At 40.9% G+C, this 20,493-nt stretch overlaps 3 protein-coding genes across 5 annotated transcripts; 1 reads left to right on the top strand and 2 right to left on the bottom strand.

Moving 5' to 3' along the window:
• Positions 1-387: 387 nt before the first annotated feature.
• Positions 388-3,307, bottom strand: LOC109103084 (transmembrane protein 179-like). The gene is made up of 4 exons (XM_019116407.2): positions 2,780-3,307; positions 1,177-1,314; positions 854-932; positions 388-739 (listed from the first exon to the last, which is right to left on the bottom strand). The coding sequence occupies exons 1-4, from the start codon at positions 3,100-3,102 to the stop codon at positions 533-535; spliced, it is 747 nt and encodes a 248-aa protein (XP_018971952.1). The 5' UTR covers positions 3,103-3,307; the 3' UTR covers positions 388-532.
• Positions 1,282-8,439, top strand: LOC109103085 (tetratricopeptide repeat protein 9C-like). Of its 2 annotated transcripts, none has more exons than XM_042770061.1 (4): positions 1,282-1,369; positions 4,569-4,893; positions 6,816-6,998; positions 7,918-8,439. In XM_042770061.1, the coding sequence occupies exons 1-4, from the start codon at positions 1,325-1,327 to the stop codon at positions 8,109-8,111; spliced, it is 747 nt and encodes a 248-aa protein (XP_042625995.1). In that variant the 5' UTR covers positions 1,282-1,324; the 3' UTR covers positions 8,112-8,439. The 2 variants fall into 2 exon arrangements, with proteins under 2 accessions (XP_042625995.1, XP_042625996.1); XM_042770062.1 differs by lacking the exon at positions 1,282-1,369 and adding an exon at positions 3,426-4,025.
• A 227-nt stretch (positions 8,440-8,666) lies between these two features.
• On the bottom strand, positions 8,667-19,307 carry LOC109103083. Of its 2 annotated transcripts, XM_042770059.1 has the most exons (5): positions 18,708-19,307; positions 14,725-14,826; positions 14,124-14,292; positions 12,696-12,899; positions 8,667-11,331 (listed from the first exon to the last, which is right to left on the bottom strand). In XM_042770059.1, exons 1-5 carry the CDS (start codon positions 18,936-18,938, stop codon positions 8,981-8,983), a joined length of 3,057 nt encoding a protein of 1,018 aa, XP_042625993.1. In that variant the 5' UTR covers positions 18,939-19,307; the 3' UTR covers positions 8,667-8,980. The 2 variants fall into 2 exon arrangements, with proteins under 2 accessions (XP_042625993.1, XP_042625994.1); XM_042770060.1 differs by lacking the exon at positions 14,725-14,826 and having other exon boundaries at positions 18,708-19,306.
• Between the last annotated feature and the right edge of the window lie 1,186 nt (positions 19,308-20,493).

Genomic DNA, 20,493 nt, shown 5'->3' with positions numbered 1-20,493 from the left:
GAGAACGTCTGGTTTGAGTGACAGTACCATTCAGTATGCAAAAAGACATGCACAGCACAAGCATGGATCAGATTTGAGCACATGCAACGGGCTAGTCTTTCCTTCCCATTCACTTAAAATTCACATTATATGGCTGAACATATAAAGTTAGACGATATCTTGCATATGCAAGAGCAATGCATTAATAGAGCAATATATTTAATAAGTAACGAATAGATAAAACTCAGTGTGTGTGTGTGTATTAGAATCCTTTGACATTTGTAATGGAAAAGTTATAAATGGGTGCACACAAAACATTTTACCTCACATAAGCACAAAGCTACATGAAAAAAGTAACGAATAGATAAAACTCAGGCTAATTCTGATTACTGAGGATATTCTTCGTGTAACATGCATGAGACTTGTGGGGTTTTCTGTTTAGATTAGAAGTAAATTCCCTTTTAAGCTAATCTTGGACCAGTCTTCTTATTCCTTCTTTTCCAATCAATAAAACCGGCCTTAGATCAACCTCAAAGTGCAACTTCTATGAACACTAAATAAAAACACTGGGAGTGTGTGAAGGGTGCGAGTGTGGATGCGGGTGATGAATGGGACACTCCACTTGAGTTTGGCCAAGGAGGAGTTCCTTCTCTCTGGATAAACACGGTCCGCTGATCTGCTGACTGTGAGAATGATAGAGCCTCAGGAAGGACAGAATAGAGTGAGCCAACCACAGAGCTGTTACACACCACAGAGAGATCTGCAAAGAGAGACACACTTAGGATAACATGTTACCATGTAAAATATGCATGTTTTGTTGAACTGCGCCATATATTACTGAATGAAAAACAAATTACTCCAGTTGCTCCTTTACCTGCGCACAATTGAGCTCAGAGTAGAAAGAGGATGTCTCGACGTCCAGATAAAGAGGAACAGACTGAGACTCAGCACAACTGCAGAGACAGAGAATCGTTAAATCTAACAACATTATGTAGGTATTTCATTCATTCCTGAAACATGTGCATTCAACAGTATGCATTATATTTTTTAGATAGGATTACAGCATGCATTTTATGTTTTAGACCATCATCGATATTAATCAAGTCTCTGAAGCTGCTTTGAAACAATATGTATTGTATTGTGTATTGCTACTCAAACAATCTTCACATCAGCTTATAGATTTAAAGCGTTGTGTACCTGTAGGATCTGGTGTTGTGGTCTGTAACAGTGTTGCACCAGGACACCAGGCCCAGGGTGAGAGTAACACTGGCCCCTCCAGAGAGAAAGAGCACACACAGACTCAACAGCAGCGTGAGGAAGGCAGAGAACAGCGTGCTGCAGGAAAATGAAAACCAGTGGATCACACAATTTAGTTTCTGATACATATAAGGTTGGTCTTTTATTGTTTTAAAACTGATGATTTTGGCATGCAGCTCATGAAAACCCAAAATTCCTATCTCAAAAAATTAGCATATCATGAAAAGGTTCTCTAAACGAGCTATTAACCTAATCATCTGAATCAACTAATTAACTCTAAACACCTGCAAAAGATTCCTGAGGCTTTTAAAAACTCCCAGCCTGGTTCATTACTCAAAACCGCAATCATGGGTAAGACTGCCGACATGACACCCTCAAGCGAGAGGGTAAGACACAGAAAGAAATTTCTGAACGAATAGGCTGTTCCCAGAGTGCTGTATCAAGGCACCTCAGTGGGAAGTCTGTGGGAAGGAAAAAGTGTGGCAAAAAACGCTGCACAATGAGAAGAGGTGACCGGACCCTGAGGAAGATTGTGGAGAAGGACCGATTCCAGACCTTGGGGGACCTGCGGAAGCAGTGGACTGAGTCTGGAGTAGAAACATCCAGAGCCACCGTGCACAGGCGTGTGCTTTTGAACCAGAAACAGTGGCAGAAGCGCCTGACCTGGTCTACAGAGAAGCAGCACTGGACTGTTGCTCAGTGGTCCAAAGTACTTTTATCGGATGAAAGCAAATTTTGCATGTCATTCGGAAATCAAGGTGCCAGAGTCTGGAGGAAGACTGGGGAGAAGGAAATGCCAAAATGCCTGAAGTCCAGTGTCAAGTACCCACAGTCAGTGATGGTCTGGGGTGCCATGTCAGCTGCTGGTGTTGGTCCACTGTGTTTTTTATCAAGGGCAGGGTCAATGCAGCTAGCTGTCAGGAGATTTTGGAGCACTTCATGCTTCCATCTGCTGAAGAGCTTTATTGAGATGAAGATTTCGTTTTTTCAGCACGACCTGGCACCTGCTCACAGTGCCAAAACCACTGGTAAATGGTTTACTGACCATGGTATTACTGTGCTCAACTGGCCTGCCAACTCTCCTGACCTGAACCCCATAGAGAATCTGTGGGATATTGTGAAGAGAAAGTTGAGAGACGCAAGACCCAACACTCTGGATGAGCTTAAGGCCGCTATCGAAGCATCCTGGGCCTCCATAACACCTCAGCAGTGCCACAGGCTGATTGCCTCCATGCCACGCCACATTGAAGCAGTCATTTCTGCAAAAGGATTCCCGACCAAGTATTGAGTGCATTAACTGAACATAATTATTTGAAGGTTGACTTTTTTTGTATTAAAAACACTTCTTTTATTGGTCGGATGAAATATGCTAATTTTTTGAATTTTTTTTTTAATAATAGATAAGTTTAATTTAATTTTATTTAATAAAATATGCCTATTCTAGTTTCTGCTGTTATATAGATAAGAGATTGTACCAGTAACGAATGTGGCATTCAGATGTTTTAATTGTGTTTAGGGTTTATGTCACATTAGTGAGACTCACTCGTCATGCCGCCGGTGGAGGTAGAACAGGCTCCTCCAGCCCTGAACAGCGCCGTACAGCACGGTGAACACACCGACAAATGTGGCGAACTGGCACGCCGCTAATGGACCCCATTGTTGAACCACCAAATGAGTGAACGATCTGGACTCTTCCTGGCCCACCGTGAGGTTCTCCGTCCTCCAGAACCCTTGACTAAACAGCGCGCACCTTCCCTTGAAAGCGGATCCGTTTAAAGCGAGCGGCACGACCACCAGGAGCCCCGCGATCACGGAGAGGGTGTGTGCGGCGCAGTGAGCCAGCAGCAGCCGCCGATCCAGCTCCATGTACTCGAGGATTACTTTCAGCCTGTGGTGGAGGAGCGTAGCCTAACGGTACCTGCTGGAACCTCGACGTTTGTTTGCGACAGTGTACCGGCAAATGTAAACCATAAATACTAAGTGTAATTTTACTGCGCGTGTGTTTGTGTCGGGACGCTGCTTACACAACGCTTCGACTCTGCTCTGTGACGCACTCTCACAAGATCCTCACGACACGCTCGACTATAATAGAGCTCCAACATAAACTGACTTTATTTTTTATTTTTTTTTAGTATCAGATATGCGTGTAATTAATTTAATTTAAATATTTAATTGACATTTCATTTAAAATGTCAGTAAAAGTCGGTGTTTTCTCTGTCAAAGGCAGCGCCACGCCCCTTTAAAGCTTAATTCGGTCAGGGGGTGAATTGGGTCATCTATCATGTCTCTAAATCAAACGTCATCCTGGTTTTTAGAAAAGCATATCGGAATTCTTTTATATTTGTTTGGTACATTTTTCCGTCAACACAACTTTTAAAATGATACTCTATAACATTTTTTTTTTTTCGTTCAAACATGTGACAGACTCCTGAAACAATATTTATGGGGATCTACATTTCTCTACTTGTCAGTGTTTTCCATTTTATTCATTAAATTATGTTTATATTATATAAATCTATTTCACATTGTTCATACATAATTTTAATTTAACGCCTCATTGATTTTTTTTTAATGATTAATTCACTGAGATTTTAGAGCTGTAGATGTTGCGCTATATAGACTCCTCCGGTAGGAGGCAGTATCGCCAAATGCAATGCTGCAACCATAACATCCACGAAGAAGAGTGTCAAAGATTTGTTTCTTTAGCGTCCCAACAATATTTTCTTCATTAAACTGGCTTCTAAGCAGACTGCAACCATTTTAAAACCTTAAACGGAATGGACGAAAAGGTAAAAAAAAGATACTTGGCTTGTTGTTTCCTTATAAGTGATCAAAGCTGGGCGAGGCTGCATGCTGTGCTGGGCGCAGTTCAAATTCGTTGAAATTATGTGTTTTGGTTTCAAAAGGTAAGGTTACGACTTTTTTAATTACATGAACTGTAATATTTGTCTACTTAGATTTTATGATCGTGTTTGATTTGATTTATTTATTAGTAAGGGTTTAAAACTGTCATGAATGAACATGAAAGTGATCCGCGTCCTGTTGGAAAACCAGCCTAAGGTGGTTTGCTGGTCTTAGTTTGTCTCCCAGCCTGGCTGAGCTGGTCTGAGGGAGTAGATGACCAGCTGTGGGACTTTTCACCTGATCATACGTGAAGACCAGATATACTGGTTTGGCATAGCCAGGATGGGAGACCTTTCTAAATCTTCTAAAAGCAGCATATAATGAATTGACACACTGGTCTCCTGATGCAGAAGCTGTGGCTATATTTAGGGTTAATAATGCAGTAGTTCTGTGTTGTCCACTCTTATGGCATTGGTTATGTGTGGCAGGTTTTCGATCCTACTGCAGGGGATGATGGGGCAGAGGCCGGTGCATCGTCATGTTTGGGAGCCACTGGAGGATCATCTGGTTCCCGTTTGGAGTCGCAGCTCCAGGAGGCCATTCGGTTAAAGACGGAGGGGAACGCATTCTACCGGGAGAAAAATGTGCGCACTGCCATCGGACGTTATCATCGTGCTTTGCTCGTTCTCCGTGGCCTGGACTCTGAGGTGAACTCTGCACTGCAAGGGTTTGTTGCTCCGGTGCCTAAACTGAACCAGGAGCAGGAAGACCTGCTGAGGAGCACTCAAGTAGACTGCTATAACAATTTAGCAGGTGTGTATTCCTTCCAAACAAGATACTGTAGCCGTGTGAGGTAATAGTGCTTTGGTACTGAATTGCACAACACTGAAATTTAATAATTTTATCCAAAGCTACTTTCTGTGCATTTATAAGCATGTTTTTATGAAGAGTTTCTTACTGGGCAGGCTAAGCTAGGTATCGTCATTGGTCATGCATTATCATACCGTTTGGGGCAGTGGTGGCCTAATGCCAGTAGCGGTGTTAACATTAAGTGACATGGCATCTGACGTACGGAAGCCATTGGCACATGCCACTATGCTCAGTGGCACATCCGGTGACACTTCCGGTTTTCAGGAGTGACGTGCCGATGGATTGAGTCAGTGTCAATACCACATTTACAATGGCATCCGTTACTGTAAACTTTGATTTTGGTACTGACACCTATTGTGTGCATGCAGCATCATCAATACATTGGCCAGCGCAATCTCTCATCTGTGGCTTTAATATTTCAAAAAATTATTTTATAGAATTATGCAATAAGAAATGAAACCATTTTATAACATTGTGCAGTATTTGGCTAAATATTCAGGCAAACAAAGGGACACGAGATATATTAAACACATTAAGAAGACTAAATTGTTATATAAATTAACTCTGCAATGCAATAATTACACTTGACAAAAAACAAAACGTATCATCAATTAAATATCGTTCTGCCGTTAAGTGTGTGTGTTACACAGTGTAGATTATACTCCGGCTGACAGCAGCAGTGTCACTGCCGCAGTATACGTGATGTGTTCTGCAGCAATGTCAGTGACACTGACACAATCCATCGACACGCGCCACAAGTGCCACTCTCCACTGACACATGTCAGTAAAAACCAGAAATGTCACCGGATGTGCCACTGAGCATAGTGGCATGTGCCAACAGCTTCCGTACGTCAGATGCCATGTCACTTAATGTTAACACTGTCTCTCACCTAATGGTTAGAGAGTCGGACCTGTAGCCCAAAGGTTGCGGGTCCGGCAGGGATTGTTGATGGGGGGAGTGAAGGACCAGCGCTCTCTTCCCCACTCAATACAATGACTGAGGTGAGACCCTTGAGCAAGGCACCGAACCCCCAACTGTATGGCTGCCCCAATATGGCTGCCCACTGCACCGGGTGTGTGTTCACGCTGTGTGTGTGTGTGTGTGCACTTGGATGGGTTAAATGCAGAGCACAAATTCCAAGTATGGGTCATCATACTTGGCCACATGTCACTTCACTTTCACTTTCACTTCCTATTGGTTTGAAAGCTCCAAACCAAATCCCTCCATTTCTGTCTATCTCAACATAAGTTTCCATCTATTTCACCATCATCTTACCCCCACAGCTAGGATCCTGTTATTTGCTTTCACACTTTGCTGGCACCTCATCGTATTGACCACGTTGAAACCTCTAACCATAGCAGTTAATCATAATGAGAAATGGGAAACAAAATCGTGTGAACTCTGTCCTTGATCTCATGATAACCCATAACAGAAGAGATCTTGCTTCATCATTAATCTTCTAGCATTTAATAATTTATACTTGTATTCAGCAAGGACTCAAAAGTAACAGTAAGGAATTTATAATCTTACAAAAGATTTCCATTTCAAATAAATACTGTTCTTTTGAACTTTCTACTCATCAAATATTCCTCAGAAAAATACATCACACTTTTGTACAAAAATAAGCAGCACAACTGTTTTCACCATTAATGATAATAAAAAATGTATCTTGAGCAGCAAATCAGCATATTAGACAATGTGACAATGAAGACTGGAGTAATGACTGCTGAAAATTCAGCTTGTCTTCACTGAGCATAAGAGACTTCTTTCAAAAATCTTACTAACTGCAAAGTTTTGAATTGTAGTGTTTGTAAATCTTATTTTGGAAAGCATTCTCCTCTTAACATATTTCTGTGTTTCACAGCATGTTTGCTACAGCGACAGGTGGTGGACTATGCCCGTGTGTTAGAGTACAGTCTGAAAGTGCTCAGGTGGAGGTCAGGTGACATTAAGGCCCTCTACAGAGCTGGAGTGGCCTCATTACAACTGGGTGATGCTCAGACTGCTCGACATTACCTCATACAGGCCAGCAGGGGGAAACCTAACGGTAAAAACAAACCACATCACACTTTTCTTGCCTATTTTCATCTTTCACCAACCTGCACCAGGGGTCGCCAGAGCTCTCCTAGGGGTCACCAAGTTGAGTTTAGGGGAACTAATTGATTTTGTTGAATTCAGTTTGTCAAATTATACATATTATGATATAAACAGATGTCTAGCTGAGAAAAAAATCGAAAGAGCAGTGGGTTGTTCACTTACTGCATTCTGTCTGATGCCATGTGCAAAGTCAAGTTAAAAATAGTCCAAAAACATGTCACATGTCATGCATTCTCTTCTGTACATTTAGCTATATTTAAACACAAGAATGTGTCCTATGTAAGCCACACAGAATCAGTGAAAATTCTCAGCCTGATATACAGATTGAAACTGTGCAATGATATTCATAATGCAATCATATGATTTGATATAACACTATTTGCTGAAAAAGCCAGACACAGGGTTACCATTAAAATATCTGGACTTGTTATTTAAGAAGGTAATAACCAAACTTTCCACAGTATTTTTTTTTTTAAACTTATTTTGGTTTAAAAGGCTTTTCTGTTGCCTTGTCATATTAAATGAAGTGTATGTGTGCATACATTTAAATGTGGTGTCAGAAAGCATGTGACATAGAAAAAGTCCCCTGAGATAAAGGTTGGGAACTACTAAAGTATTATTCTGCCAGGGATTTTCAGCTACAATTTTCTCAAGGGAATACAGCACGGGTGCCTGTTATGTAATGTAGCGTGGTGTTATTTTATTACATTTTGCGGATGCATCCATTTTCTTAAGAATTAGTAAGATCAAAGACCCCTGCTCTGCAGCCTTCAGTTGAACTGCTGTTTCACATCTGCACTCAAAGTTCATGTCAATGATTTGATTGGAAATAATGAGACATTCATATCGTCCTGTTTTCCATTTCTCAGATCCTGATGTAAAGAAACAGCTGCAGCGAGTAGAGGAGAGACTCAGCCAAGACTACCAGAAAGAGAAGGCACTGTATAAAGGCATGTTCAGCAAGCAGAAACAGGCTGAGGACCAGTTAGCAGAGGAGAAGACCCAGAAATTGGTCCAAACGGACAAATACATGACTCAGCAGGAACATGCATCATTAAATTAAGCTTGAGTTGACAGCACCAGGAAGCAAGTGGGATGTTTTGCTTCAGGGCATGGATAATTTGCTACATATGGCATTTACTGATGTTGAATGGCCAGTAGCAGGACTGAATGTGTGGTTGAACTCTGGTGCAACGTGGCAGCTTGTGCAAGTATTTTAATGCACTTAAAATGCATTGTACTCTGGTATTGTATAGTTAACATACTGTCTAGCTGCTTCTGTTTTGCATTCGGTTTCCTCCAGCTGTGGGTCTGTATTTTTTTTTTTTTTTTTCCATATGATAGTTCTCTTGCTTTTTGTTTGTTCATCCTAATAAATATTTTTGAAAGAACTCTATGCATAATGTATTTACCATTTGAAAAGGAGTGTTCAAAACCTATTATTAATGGATTATGCTAAAATGATTATGGAAATGCTGTGATAAGACATTTAAGGTAAGTCTATGACAGAAGATTTTTTTGTTTGTGAGATCTCATGTAATCTTATTGTACCACAAAACGCTTCTCTCAGCAGTAGCAATATATTCCGTCATTGTCAAGCAAATCAATAAGGATCATTTTACATTGGAAAGACTTTTATTGATTGTTGAAACATGAACTCTTTAACAATAATTTCAAATTCTGTATTTTATTTATTTTTTTCAAAGTCCTGAGCATAGGTTCAAACAACATCTTTTTGTATTTGGTCAGCATATACTTAAAGAGTGCTTTTTTTAAGCATAATATGTTCATAGTAAAAACAACACCAGAACCACTATGACCATAAGAGTGCACATAGACATGGCATGCAGAAGCACCTAAACAAGCAGAAAGAGAGAAAATTAAGTTTGGACAAGTTGGCAGCATGGTTTCTCCCATTTTGAATTGCTCATATTAATCTTTCTTTTTCGACTTGTGATTTTTATTGAAACTGAGGGACCTCATAGAGCCAAACATTTTCCTTCCAAGGTCACGGAACGATCTGGAACGGGTGAGAGGAGCTGATGGGGGAGGTGAGGGTGAGAGCGATGGGGACGAAAGAGGAGAAAGAGAGTGACTGCTTCCCTCCAGGCTCTGGGAGCGAGACAGATGGAAAAGACTGGCAGTTGAAGAATGATGTTTCTCCTCCTTTCTTACAAGATTACGAGCACGTTCAGAGCCCCGTCCTGCACGGCTGATCTCAAACGAGGAACGCCACTGATTGCTTTCCCGTTTCTGAGAATGTGGCTCGAGAATTCCCTGAGACTCGCTTCGAAATAATGCTCTCCTGGACAACCGGAGGCTGGAACTCCGACTGTCCCAACTCGTACCTTTCTTTTTCGAGTTGTTCCCTCTTTGATCTTGCCTACTGGATGATGTTTCTTTCAACGAGGTGTGTCTCCAACCAAATCCTCCAGCTCTCTCATCTCTCTCATCATAGCCCTCCTCTCGTCCCCAAAATCGTGTTTCGAACCCCTTCCAAAACTTTCCACCCTTTTTAGGTGTTTGAGTGCTCATTTCATCCTCCCATCCAGTGCCATAGTCTCTGCCCGAATAGCTACTAACCGTGGATGCTCGAATAAGTTCTCTTGAGGCATGTTTGCCCTGATAGAGCCTCTCTCCATCCCCACTCTTCCTCCACCCTCTATCTTGAGGCCTCCACCCAGCCCCTGCGTTCTGCCTGAGGGAACCTCCACGAGGCCGAATGGGACCCTCCAGTGGGGAACTACATGGGTGAAAGCGTGGAAGAGAACACTGAGATGGGGAGTCACGCCGAAATACTGAAAGCTGAGCAGGAGTGAAGGGTGAATTTGAAAGTAGCCGAGGAGGCGAGTGGACTCTGGTGTGGGAGGAGCCCGGAGAGGAGGCAGAGTCTGATTGATTATGTGGAAAAGGCAGAATGGGAGAAGAAACAGTAGGCGTGGAACCAGAATTGTCCGAATGAGGGCTATCTGACTGTGATGTCAGTGCCGAATGGCAATCCGAGTGCGAAACTTGTAGGCGATGCTGTTGAGATATGTAATCCTGTCCAGTGCCTGCACCTGCCCAGGTGGTTGATGGTGGTGTTAGATTAATTTGATCTAATCCAAATGGGTGCTGAAATGATGAGCGGGAGGAGTGCTGTGTAGGAACGTTACTTGGAGAAGCAGATCCTACACCTCTTTCTCTTTCACTCCTAAAACATTCAGCATCCAACTCCACCCCCTCCTCCATCAAGCTGAGAACTACAGATCTTGGTAGGCCAGATACACGAGAGATTTCACATACAACTGCAGAGTCCTCGTTAAGTTTGGGAGGGCTGTCTAAAGCTTTGGTTGGAGGACAACCCTCTGCCTCTTCCCTAGATGCTCCACTCCAGTCTAGTGACTTGGAGAATCCCATTTGCTCAAAGTTTTTTCCAGTTATCTCCAGAGACCCTCGATGGTTCACAGAGGAAGGGCAGGTGGAGATCCTTGGTCTCCTGCTCCAGTTTGGAGTGCTGGTGATGGTGGACGTCGAAGAGGAAGGGGAAGCAGTTGGAGTGACTATACTGGCGGAGAGATGCCCACACGATCCTGAGACCTCTTCTTTCACATTTTTACCATCAAAACTCAAAGTCTTGTTCAGGTTTGGATTCAGGTTCAAATTAAGATTTAAGTGGAAGCTGATGTTGAAATCCTCACCTGTCACTGAGGGCAAGTTACCAAGATTGATAGAATTCCTACTTGCACGTTTACCAATACTGCTGAGGCTAACTCTCGCTGAATTGCCCAGGATAGACTTACAAGGAGTAACACTCCCTCCAGACATGCTGGAGGAGGAAGCACTTCTTGGGTGAAGTCCCTCATAACCAGCACCAGCAATGTTTATTTGGGGTCCACGACTGGAAGTTTCAGCAGCCACCCTGCAGTAATGCCGATGGACTAATCTGTTAATGTATTGCTCCAGCTGAGTAAAGGAAGGAGAAGCTGGGGGTTGGCCCTTCACAGGAGGTTGCTCAAGCCCTGGCTCCACAGGCTGCTCACTCTCTGGACTGGGGGAGAGGCGTATGGGGGAAGGTTCCTGGCAGGTGGTGAACAGGGGGCTCTGGAGGGCCACAGCATGAAGTGGACTAGGGTAAGGGTACACCTCTTTTGTTTTCCGAGAAACTAGGTCAGAGCAAAATTTAGGGTCCAGATGAAGCTGTGGACTGGAGTTGGAAGAGGGTAAAAGAGTGCCTGGTTGAATGCCTCCCAAACTGGAACAAAGGTCTGTCAGGAACATGAGGCTATTGAGCTCAAGATCCCCTGTTCATAAATAACAAAATAAATGTTGTAATGTTATATACATTCTTCTTAGTTAGTATACAATAAATTATGTAATGATTTTAATTAGAAAATAGCATCAAATCAAAAGCACAAAATTATTTCAAAATGAATTTAAAACAAAAAAAGAAATACTTTTTTAAAGGGGTCATATGATGTTGCTAAAAAATATTATTTTGTGTATTTGGTGTAATGAAATGTGTTTATGCGGTTTAAGGTTCAAAAAACATTATTTTCCACATACTATACATTATTGTTTCTCCTCTATGCCCCGCCTTTCTGAAACGCATCTATTTTTACAAAGCTCATCGTTCTGAAAAGCGAGTTGTGCCCTGATTGGTCAGCTATCCAGTGCATTGTGAATGGTCAAATGCCTCAAGCATGTGACGGAAATGTTACCTCCCTTACCATACTGTGCTGCTGTGTCCCGGTGCAACGAGACAAAACCAATAAAACCCATTACAAACGAGGCATTTGCAGCATCCAGTGGGGACATAATTACTGATTATAATGACTTATACTGTCTTTTTACGCATTGCGTTGAATCGCGCCGTGTAAACCTAAAACAATGTCTGCATGTGTGATTGGAGAAACGACAAACAACAAGCTCTACTCTACACTGCTCAAAACTCGCATTTGAATCATCAGTGGCAAATCCTTTAAATATGAAAACGTACTTACAGACTGTAAGTCAGCATTATTTGTCAGGAAACCGGCATTGTATCTTCCCACACAGTGACGTAGATGTGGGGGGGGTGTTTACATGAGGCATTTTAGGAGGGCGTGAACGAGTCTTTACTTTTATAAAGAATATCTCTGTGGGTTTGAGACTTTAGTCTTTGCAACTTTAGGTATATTATCTATTCACAAACAGCTTGTAACACTCCAAAGAGAAAGGAAAACTTGAAATTGCATCATATGACCCCTTTAAAACATTGCAAAAAAATTATGGGAACATTTCTTTTCCATTATTTAAAATAATTTTTAATTCCCAACTATATTATTATTATTGTAAATAATAATTATGCATATGGACATTTCACTTTTTGTTGTACTTTCAGTTTTTAATTCCTAATATTAGTCAAACAGGGATTGTCATTAAATGCTCATTACTATTTTACAGGATTTTTATAGTATGATTTACGATTTTTATAATTATTTAAATTATCTTGAAAAAATGCAAATGTACAAAAAAATACTACCATCGTGTAGAAGTACTTCTAACGATTTTTGTTTGTATAAATGGGCAAATGGGTTTTTAAGTTCTTCTTTCTTTTGGTTTTTGAATGAAATATGACTCCTGCGTGTTTTTTTGTTTGTTTGTTTTTTAAGATCACAAGTCATACCAGTAGAAAAGGGTCTTCTTTCTTGTTTCTCCACTGTGCCCTCAGGACACTCCGTACTATGAGATTCAGCCTCGCTCCAGCGAGTGACACTATGATCGAGTGAGCGAGGCCTACAACTGACTTTCACTGACCCTCCAGGAGCCGCCTCGCTGGATACGGAGTAACAAGAGTCTGACAGAGAACTCCCACTGACCGAGTAAAAACCTGTGGACAAGGGAATGACAGATGAAGTTAAGAGTGTTAGGGGGAGCAGTGCTTCAGGGGTGACACATGATATAAATTATGGGATCGCCATAAAAAGCCAGGGTTAATGTTTGCCAAAGTAAAAAGAGAACTGCCAAAAACACAGAAACTATGTGTCATGTTGAAGTTGAAAGGTCAACACTGAAACATTTGTTCCAAACAGAGCCCCAAGCCATCCAAGCTATGAGTCATGCACTTGTGTGAAGTGTATTACTATTTCATGCAGGGCTCATTCCTCAGGGAGGGCTTAAAGGATAAATATCTTTTGATTTAGATATTTCACATAGTTTCAATGATCAAGGAATCTCTACATAGTTTATCCTAAAAAAGGTTCAATCTTGTTGTGCAAGTTTAATCTTACCACAAAAAGCTAAAGTGTATCATCTTTTCAATGTTGAAGTATGTTCTTCTATCCCAGCCATGAGAGCCATTTTTGGCTCTGTGGAACTATCAAAACATTGCTATTTTTGTCTGAGCATCTAGGCAGAAATATATTATTTCTGAATATATAAATATGGCATATTGTCTCTCTGTATCCATTACAGAGTCAGCCCTTTTTTTATATATACAATTAATACAAATATACATAAATATATATATAAATGTTATTAAAAAATAGTAAATTTCACAATAGTACAGTTTTTAATGTATTTGTGATCAAATAAATGCAGCTTCAATGACAGTACAAAATTTTTACTTATTTATCAAAAGCTGTAGCCCAAAACCATGTTGCACGTGTTGACTTGGCATTGGATGCATGTGTGACTGCTATTTTTGTTATTTTGTCGACTGGGTCTCTTTAATTCCCCTATCCCCACCCCCCAAGTCAGCATTCATGGATTTTCAAAACTATGAATCGTAGTATTTATGATATTTATTTTTAGGTGCGTCAGATTACTCATATTTTTATACCAGTTTTGACCAACACTACTGAATAACATACAATACCAAGAATAACCAACTGTGACTAAATAATTATAAAATGCTCCAAATGCCAAATACTAAAAAAGGGAAACAATACTGTGGAACTATGATTAATCACACAATTCGCACTTTGTGAATCAAAAGAGCTTTAGAGCTGCACTTTAGGCCTTTGCTACAGATTCAAGTATTCACACAGACATTCTAAACTGCTTTTTACAAAACATCAAAGGTTTATTATTAAGGTATTTGGAGTATAAGCACCTGAGCTGGGTCTAGAGTCGCATTCAAGCGGTGTGGTGCTAGGGAAGTCTGGAGTGGGAGAGGACAGCAGATCAGATGGGATGTCCCAGGACAGCGTAGACCAGCGTGAGCTTATCCCCTCTCCTGCAGTGCCAAGGCAAGACAGATCAGGGTTTGCAGGGGACAGACTCTGAAACAGATGGAGGAGTCATGTTACTTCAGGATGAGGTGATGACACAAAGACCTTGTTTACACCTGGTATTAACAAATGATCATGATGCATGTGAAAGCATTGCATCTGTAGCTCAACACTAATCCATCATAATGCATCTTAGGCAGCGGTGAAGGACCGCCTACCCACCTGTCAATTGATTTTTAAGAAACATTCTAGAAGAAAATAACCATCTGACTGAAAAATCTGGAATATGCAGACATGATATCACTGATATCAGCATGCAGTGACAAACAGCTAATGTGCCACACAAACAAATGTTAAGTTTAAGGGATACTCCACCCAAAAAGAAAAACTTTCACAAATGGGTTCATGAGTGTTGTGAAGCACTACATCAGATGGTTTATAGTTTAAAACGTTTAAAATATTAGTATTTTTCCTCACACACACCAATCGTTTCACTTCAGAAAACATTGATTCATCAGTTGGTGTCACATGGATTACTGTCATTTTCACTTTGTGTGGTTTTTGAAGTGTTAGCTTTGAGGGAACCTGAAAAAAGAATGTCACATACATTTGAGACGACATTAAGGGCAAGCAAAAAAGAGAATATTTATTTTGGGGATTTTATTTCATTTAATATGCTCAACTAAAATAAACATTCCCATCAAAACAATGTCCACAATTAAAATGAGATTTTATTTTGTGCTTTTTGTGCTCCATCAACATGCAATAACACATTTACATAGCGAGTAATGTATGTAGTCCTGAATTCAGAGATCCTTTTCTTGAAATACTATCACAGCTGGTTACTGGAGGTGCATTTGAGACGCATGTTAAAACCTAATGTAAACAGTAATTTGTCTCAGCTGACCACTTGTAATCGGATCACCAGAGACGGATGTTAATACCACGATAGAAGTCGTGTATCTGTGATGTATATATTTACAAAACATCCCCTTACACACCTGTAAGGGGAAGCCACATCATTACCCGGTGACTTTATGATGTCTAAGCCTGCTTTTCTGAGAGGATTTTAAAGGACTAATAAACTGAGATCCTTCAAGGGAATGCTTTGTTTAAAGTTCAGAAGTTTTGAATCGCTTATCTACGTGAAGTGTTTACTGGGGTTAGTTGTTTGTGATCCCCAACCTCCCCCAATCGCAAGGAATCTCCCTTTGCAGCACTTCTAAGGAATCCCATCAAACCAAGAGACTATTGTGCATATCCTGTTAAGTCCGATCAACCTTCTGTCAGACTTTTACACAGACAATGCAGGTGATGCATTGGCGAAATGAAAAAAGTCGGGGGAGGGCTGTTAATAAGCAGAGTGCGGAGAAAGGCAGAAAATGAAACAAAGGAGAGAGGGAGAAAAGACGGGGGTATAATGGGTATTGAAAGAGACTTTGACCAGGCTTATCTCTGCTTCAGCAGTTTACCCACAATTCCTGTATCGGACTCTAAAAATATATATGGAAGGAAAAACATTCAGAGTAATGAGTGAGCAGGACATAAAGGTGGAAAACTCAAGAAAGAGGCTCTAAAGAGACTAGACAGCAAAGAAAAAAAAGAGTTTTGAAGAAAAGTAGAGAGCACAGGGGATGGGTTGCCTAGTGAGACGAACAGCATGAAGGAGGCATCTCTTATACGAGACCCCCTCCCAAACACCACCACTCCTGGATTTAACTGCCTCCCCCACTTCACTTCAGAGAACTCTCTCTTCCTGCCCTCTCTCTCCTTCTCTTTCTCGCTCTCCTTCTCCTCTCCTCGCCCACACATCCGATTTAGCAGCAATACTTTAACTCTGTCTTTGCTGGTGGAACGTGAACTAACACGTGCATTGCCACTTCCACATCCATTTGACAAAATAACACTTCTGTGGTACTAGAGTGACCGTACATCCGGTCGGGATATCCAAATTGGCTTATTTGTCTGGGTTTTGGCTTTGTTTTCGTGTTGACGTTCCCTCTACAGTCCTCGTACATTATATGTATATTTGCATTGCTTTGACCATTCTCTGTAGATTCCACCTTCTCGCACACCACAACTGGTCAATTATGTGCATTGCCTGCATGCTACTGGACAAACTATTTTTCAAGGATTACCTTATATGAAAATATAAAAACAATAAGAGCCAACACCTGGACATTTTAGACAATTAAGAAATCCCAGCCAGGACATGTCAAGGACTTTAGTTTAATTTTTTCCTTGGCACAACTGAATGTGTATATAATTTGCCTCCAAAGTCCAAATTTGTTCATATACACTCATGAACACAACTAGATAAAATCTATACTGCATTAACCCGGTACACAGTAACGATTTTTTTTTTCTAATTTCACCAAGAAGGGAATTGGAAGCAGCATTTGCTCAGTGGGGGAAACCTGATATGGGTCTCATGCAGGACCCACTGGCCACTTTCCAGCTACCGATCAATTCATGAAGGAGTACTCTGGCACATGGAAACTACATTATATGAGGCTAATGATCCAATTGGACATAAAATAATGGAAATAATGAGGTGAATATCCAGTCTGGCCATCAGTTCCATCAAGAGAGGAATTACTCATTCAATTCCCTTACTGACACAGGAAACAGCTTAACATCGTATTTTAATAACAAGGTGAGTCTTGTGGGAGGCAGCAGGAAGACGGCTTTTCAACCACTGAATCAGAGCAATCAAGCCTTTGACTGAAAAACATATCATATATTGTAACAGTAATAAATCAACGTCAGTAAAATGAAAGACTATATGGATATTAGCGATGAAATCAGATGCTGCATTCGGCCACTGCACAGAAGTCCATCCTAGTGAGAGTTGCTCTGCATGGCACACCCCCATTCTCCATCTTTCTGTCCATTTCCCTCCATCCTCTCTCCCTCAGCAGGTAGCAGAGGAGAGGTGATATCTGTGACGCCGACAACAGAAACATTACTCCATGTGGTGTTTATGCAAATGGCAGTCGCGTAGGTGGAGAGGCAACAACATTGCCCCGATGATGACTAATACTTTTTGTCTCATGATACATATTGCTGTTTCTCATGCACAGATTATGCTGGACTGAATGGCTACTTGTAAGTGTCCTTTAAAAGCCTTTTGAAATTGCAAAAACAATTTTTAATGCCATGAAAGACACGCTTAATTACATCACTTTGTTCTAGCAGATCCCGGGTAATTATATAAATGCCCTATAATAAATGAAGGACATGAGATATCATTTATGAGCTGCTTGCCACTATTAAATACATTTCACATTTGTGGCTTCACTTGAGTCCACTTGCACACTGTCCATTTTATAAAAACACACAATGGTGCTTCTATTGTCAGCTCTCACATACACTTTCCTTCTCCTCTCATTACACAAGCACACTGCTCCTGTTATCAGTCCTCCATACCCGGTCAAGAGCCCTGCCACATCAAACTTACAAAATCAACATTTTGTTACCACACAGTCTGTGCAACATACAGATAGTGTGTGTAGATTAATAAGGAATTGATAGTTGGGTAAGATGTGCCAGCAGGTAAATTGTGCCACTCTCTTAATCTACGAAGTAGTATGTTATTTGTTTTTGTTCTTTTTATGCAAAAAAAACTTTTGTATCCCAAGGTAAATTTTCCACATAGCAGTTGAAATTAATTTAATATCAACACAAATCTATCCAGTTCTAAATACATAATGTTGGCTATATAAGTAATTTGCTAGTGTTTAAAACCATGCAAAAATTGTCCAAATTATTTCATTACTAAAAGCATTTTTCCCATAATGATGAATTTGCAAATATATGGAACTATTACTACAAATACAACTGAAAAATTTTCCAATTTGTTGAATTACAATCAAATATTCTCAATATTAAACATTTTATTCTGTCTGGTTCTATAAGACTGAGGAATGAGAGTAATATATTAGTAAATTGGTTGTGTCCATTTTTTATGTAAATTGTTCACATATTGTCCAGTGATTCAACTTACCCCCAACATGAAGCAATTACTTGTTTCAGTTTTCTAATAGATGCTTTCTCATTTCACTTGATAGCAGAATTCCTAATATATAATTGGACATATTAGATCTTATTTCCCTTGCCCAGAGGCCAACTTAAAAACGACACAAGTTACCCCCTTCCCCCTATATATTTTTCATAAGACACTAGACAGAAGGTATTTTGTATTGGCGCAATCAACATGCATTGTATGCATGGGCCCAAAATAGCTGTGCACTCCAACTCAACCTTGAAGAAAAAGATGAGTACAATTCTGAAATGTAAACACAGCAGCGTCCTGTCTCGGCCATGCAACCTGAGCTCCAATGGGTGCCACTGTCACCGAAACGTTTAGCAGGTGCAACCAGCAGGGTTCCACCTCCACGAGGAGATCAAAGTTAAAATTACAAGGAACATTGTGTTCCTGTGGAATTTCCCACGTCCCCACTGACCTGTTGCCTGCGGGAGGTTGCGGCACCATCCTCGGCGGCGCTCTCCAGTCCGTCCCCCTGGTAAGCGGGTGCTCCATTCACGTCCAGTACCGCATCCACCATCTCCAGCTGTCGTCCTCTGAGAAGATCCAGCTCCATTATGCCAGCCAGAGTGGCTTTCAGTCGCTCTCCAATACGAACCCGCTCGCTCCCCGACCATAACGAATTCACGCAACCGCGGCGTCCGGCCATTGTGCGCGCAAAATCGGTTTCGAGGCAAACACCGTGGTCTCCGGTGAACGGGAGGGCTCACTGCTCGCCGCTAACCTGAGCACCGGCTATCAATGCAGCATGAGCGCTGCGCGACATGAGCAGCACCGGAGCAGACGCTTAAAATTCAGAGTCCGTATTAATGTATCACGAAGATGCAGTACGGTGGCAACTCAACTTTCGCACTGAGGCACATCTAACAAAGGCATGCTTTTAAGGTCTTAATTTACACCCCAGAAAATCCAGGCTCCTTTCCCACCTAACCATTTTGAGCCGCCACAACCAACACGTCAGCTATCATTCGGTTCATGATGATGAAGATGATGTGGATTGAATCATCTGCGACAGTCTTGCACACAGCTCACCGCTGTGAAGAAAAGAGTATGAATGGGGAGGAGTTAGACGTGAAAGCTCGCTGCTGATTGGCCGGGGAAGTTTTCGAACAGAATTGACTAGCTTTTTTTAAGACGCGGAATGTGAATCTGCTAACGTTAGTTGTTAAGATGTGCCGACTGACTCGTTGCCTAATACTTAATACAAACTTGAACGGTGTTCATTTCAGATCAAATTAAGACAAAAATAGCATAACAAATTTGTTTTATTCACCGAAGTGACTCGAATTTATTTGAATCTTTGAATTCGTTCACGAGAAAGATTCGTTCGCACACGGAGGCGAGCAACGAGTCAGTTCATGGAACGATTCGTTCACCTGAAACATTCACGAGCCGCTGCTAGAGAAATATTGGAATACTTTCAGCTATACGTAAATAAAGAAAAAATGATGACCCACATTGTGATTCAAAAGAGTATGCTGTTACTTTAATGACGTGTATTACCCTACTTTGTGTGCTTTTCCAAAAGATCAAATATCCGCTTGGTTTTGTTGGTTTCAAATAGCAGGTTCCTGTATCGGTTGCAAGCGACGAGAACGTTCAGTGTAGACACAGACGACAAAGACCGTTTCTAACCAGCAGGTGACTATCTGCCGCTTAAACCCGCGCCTGTATAAACAAGATTGCCATCATTAATCGTTTAATCCCCTGTCTTTCTGACACGAGGGTAGGAAGACAGTCGAATATAGGTCGGATATTCCTGTCCTGTCCATGCTGGATAGCTGTAGAGTTTAGTTTATACTTAAACCAAATCACAAATGAAAACATCAGATGAAAATAAATAGATAATATAAGACTCGTTTTAACATGATACATAGAATAATGTATCTATGTAAAATAAATGTGTTAATTATAAAACAGTTACAATTGCAATTCATTTGTCTCTGAAAGAGTATTCTTAAGTTTAAATAAAATATATGAAACTGGCCTATAGCACCATATTTTCTGCATATTAGTTCTTTTTTTTTTCTTTCATCACTCCCTTAAATAAAACTAACTTGACTATTCATGAGCAAACTTCCTGCTGAAACCATAAAACTAAACGTGAAACCTCAAACTCTGGCAGTTCTCTTCCACTTCAGTTCTTTAGCCTCTTTTCCCAAATAAAATATTCCACGGTGTTCATTTCAGATCAAATTAAGACA

Source organism: Cyprinus carpio, chromosome A14 (assembly GCF_018340385.1).
Source record: "Cyprinus carpio isolate SPL01 chromosome A14, ASM1834038v1, whole genome shotgun sequence".
Lineage (NCBI taxonomy): Eukaryota > Metazoa > Chordata > Actinopteri > Cypriniformes > Cyprinidae > Cyprinus > Cyprinus carpio.
Note: the sequence above shows the minus strand (reverse complement) of the source record. Positions and strands in the feature narration are given on the sequence as shown.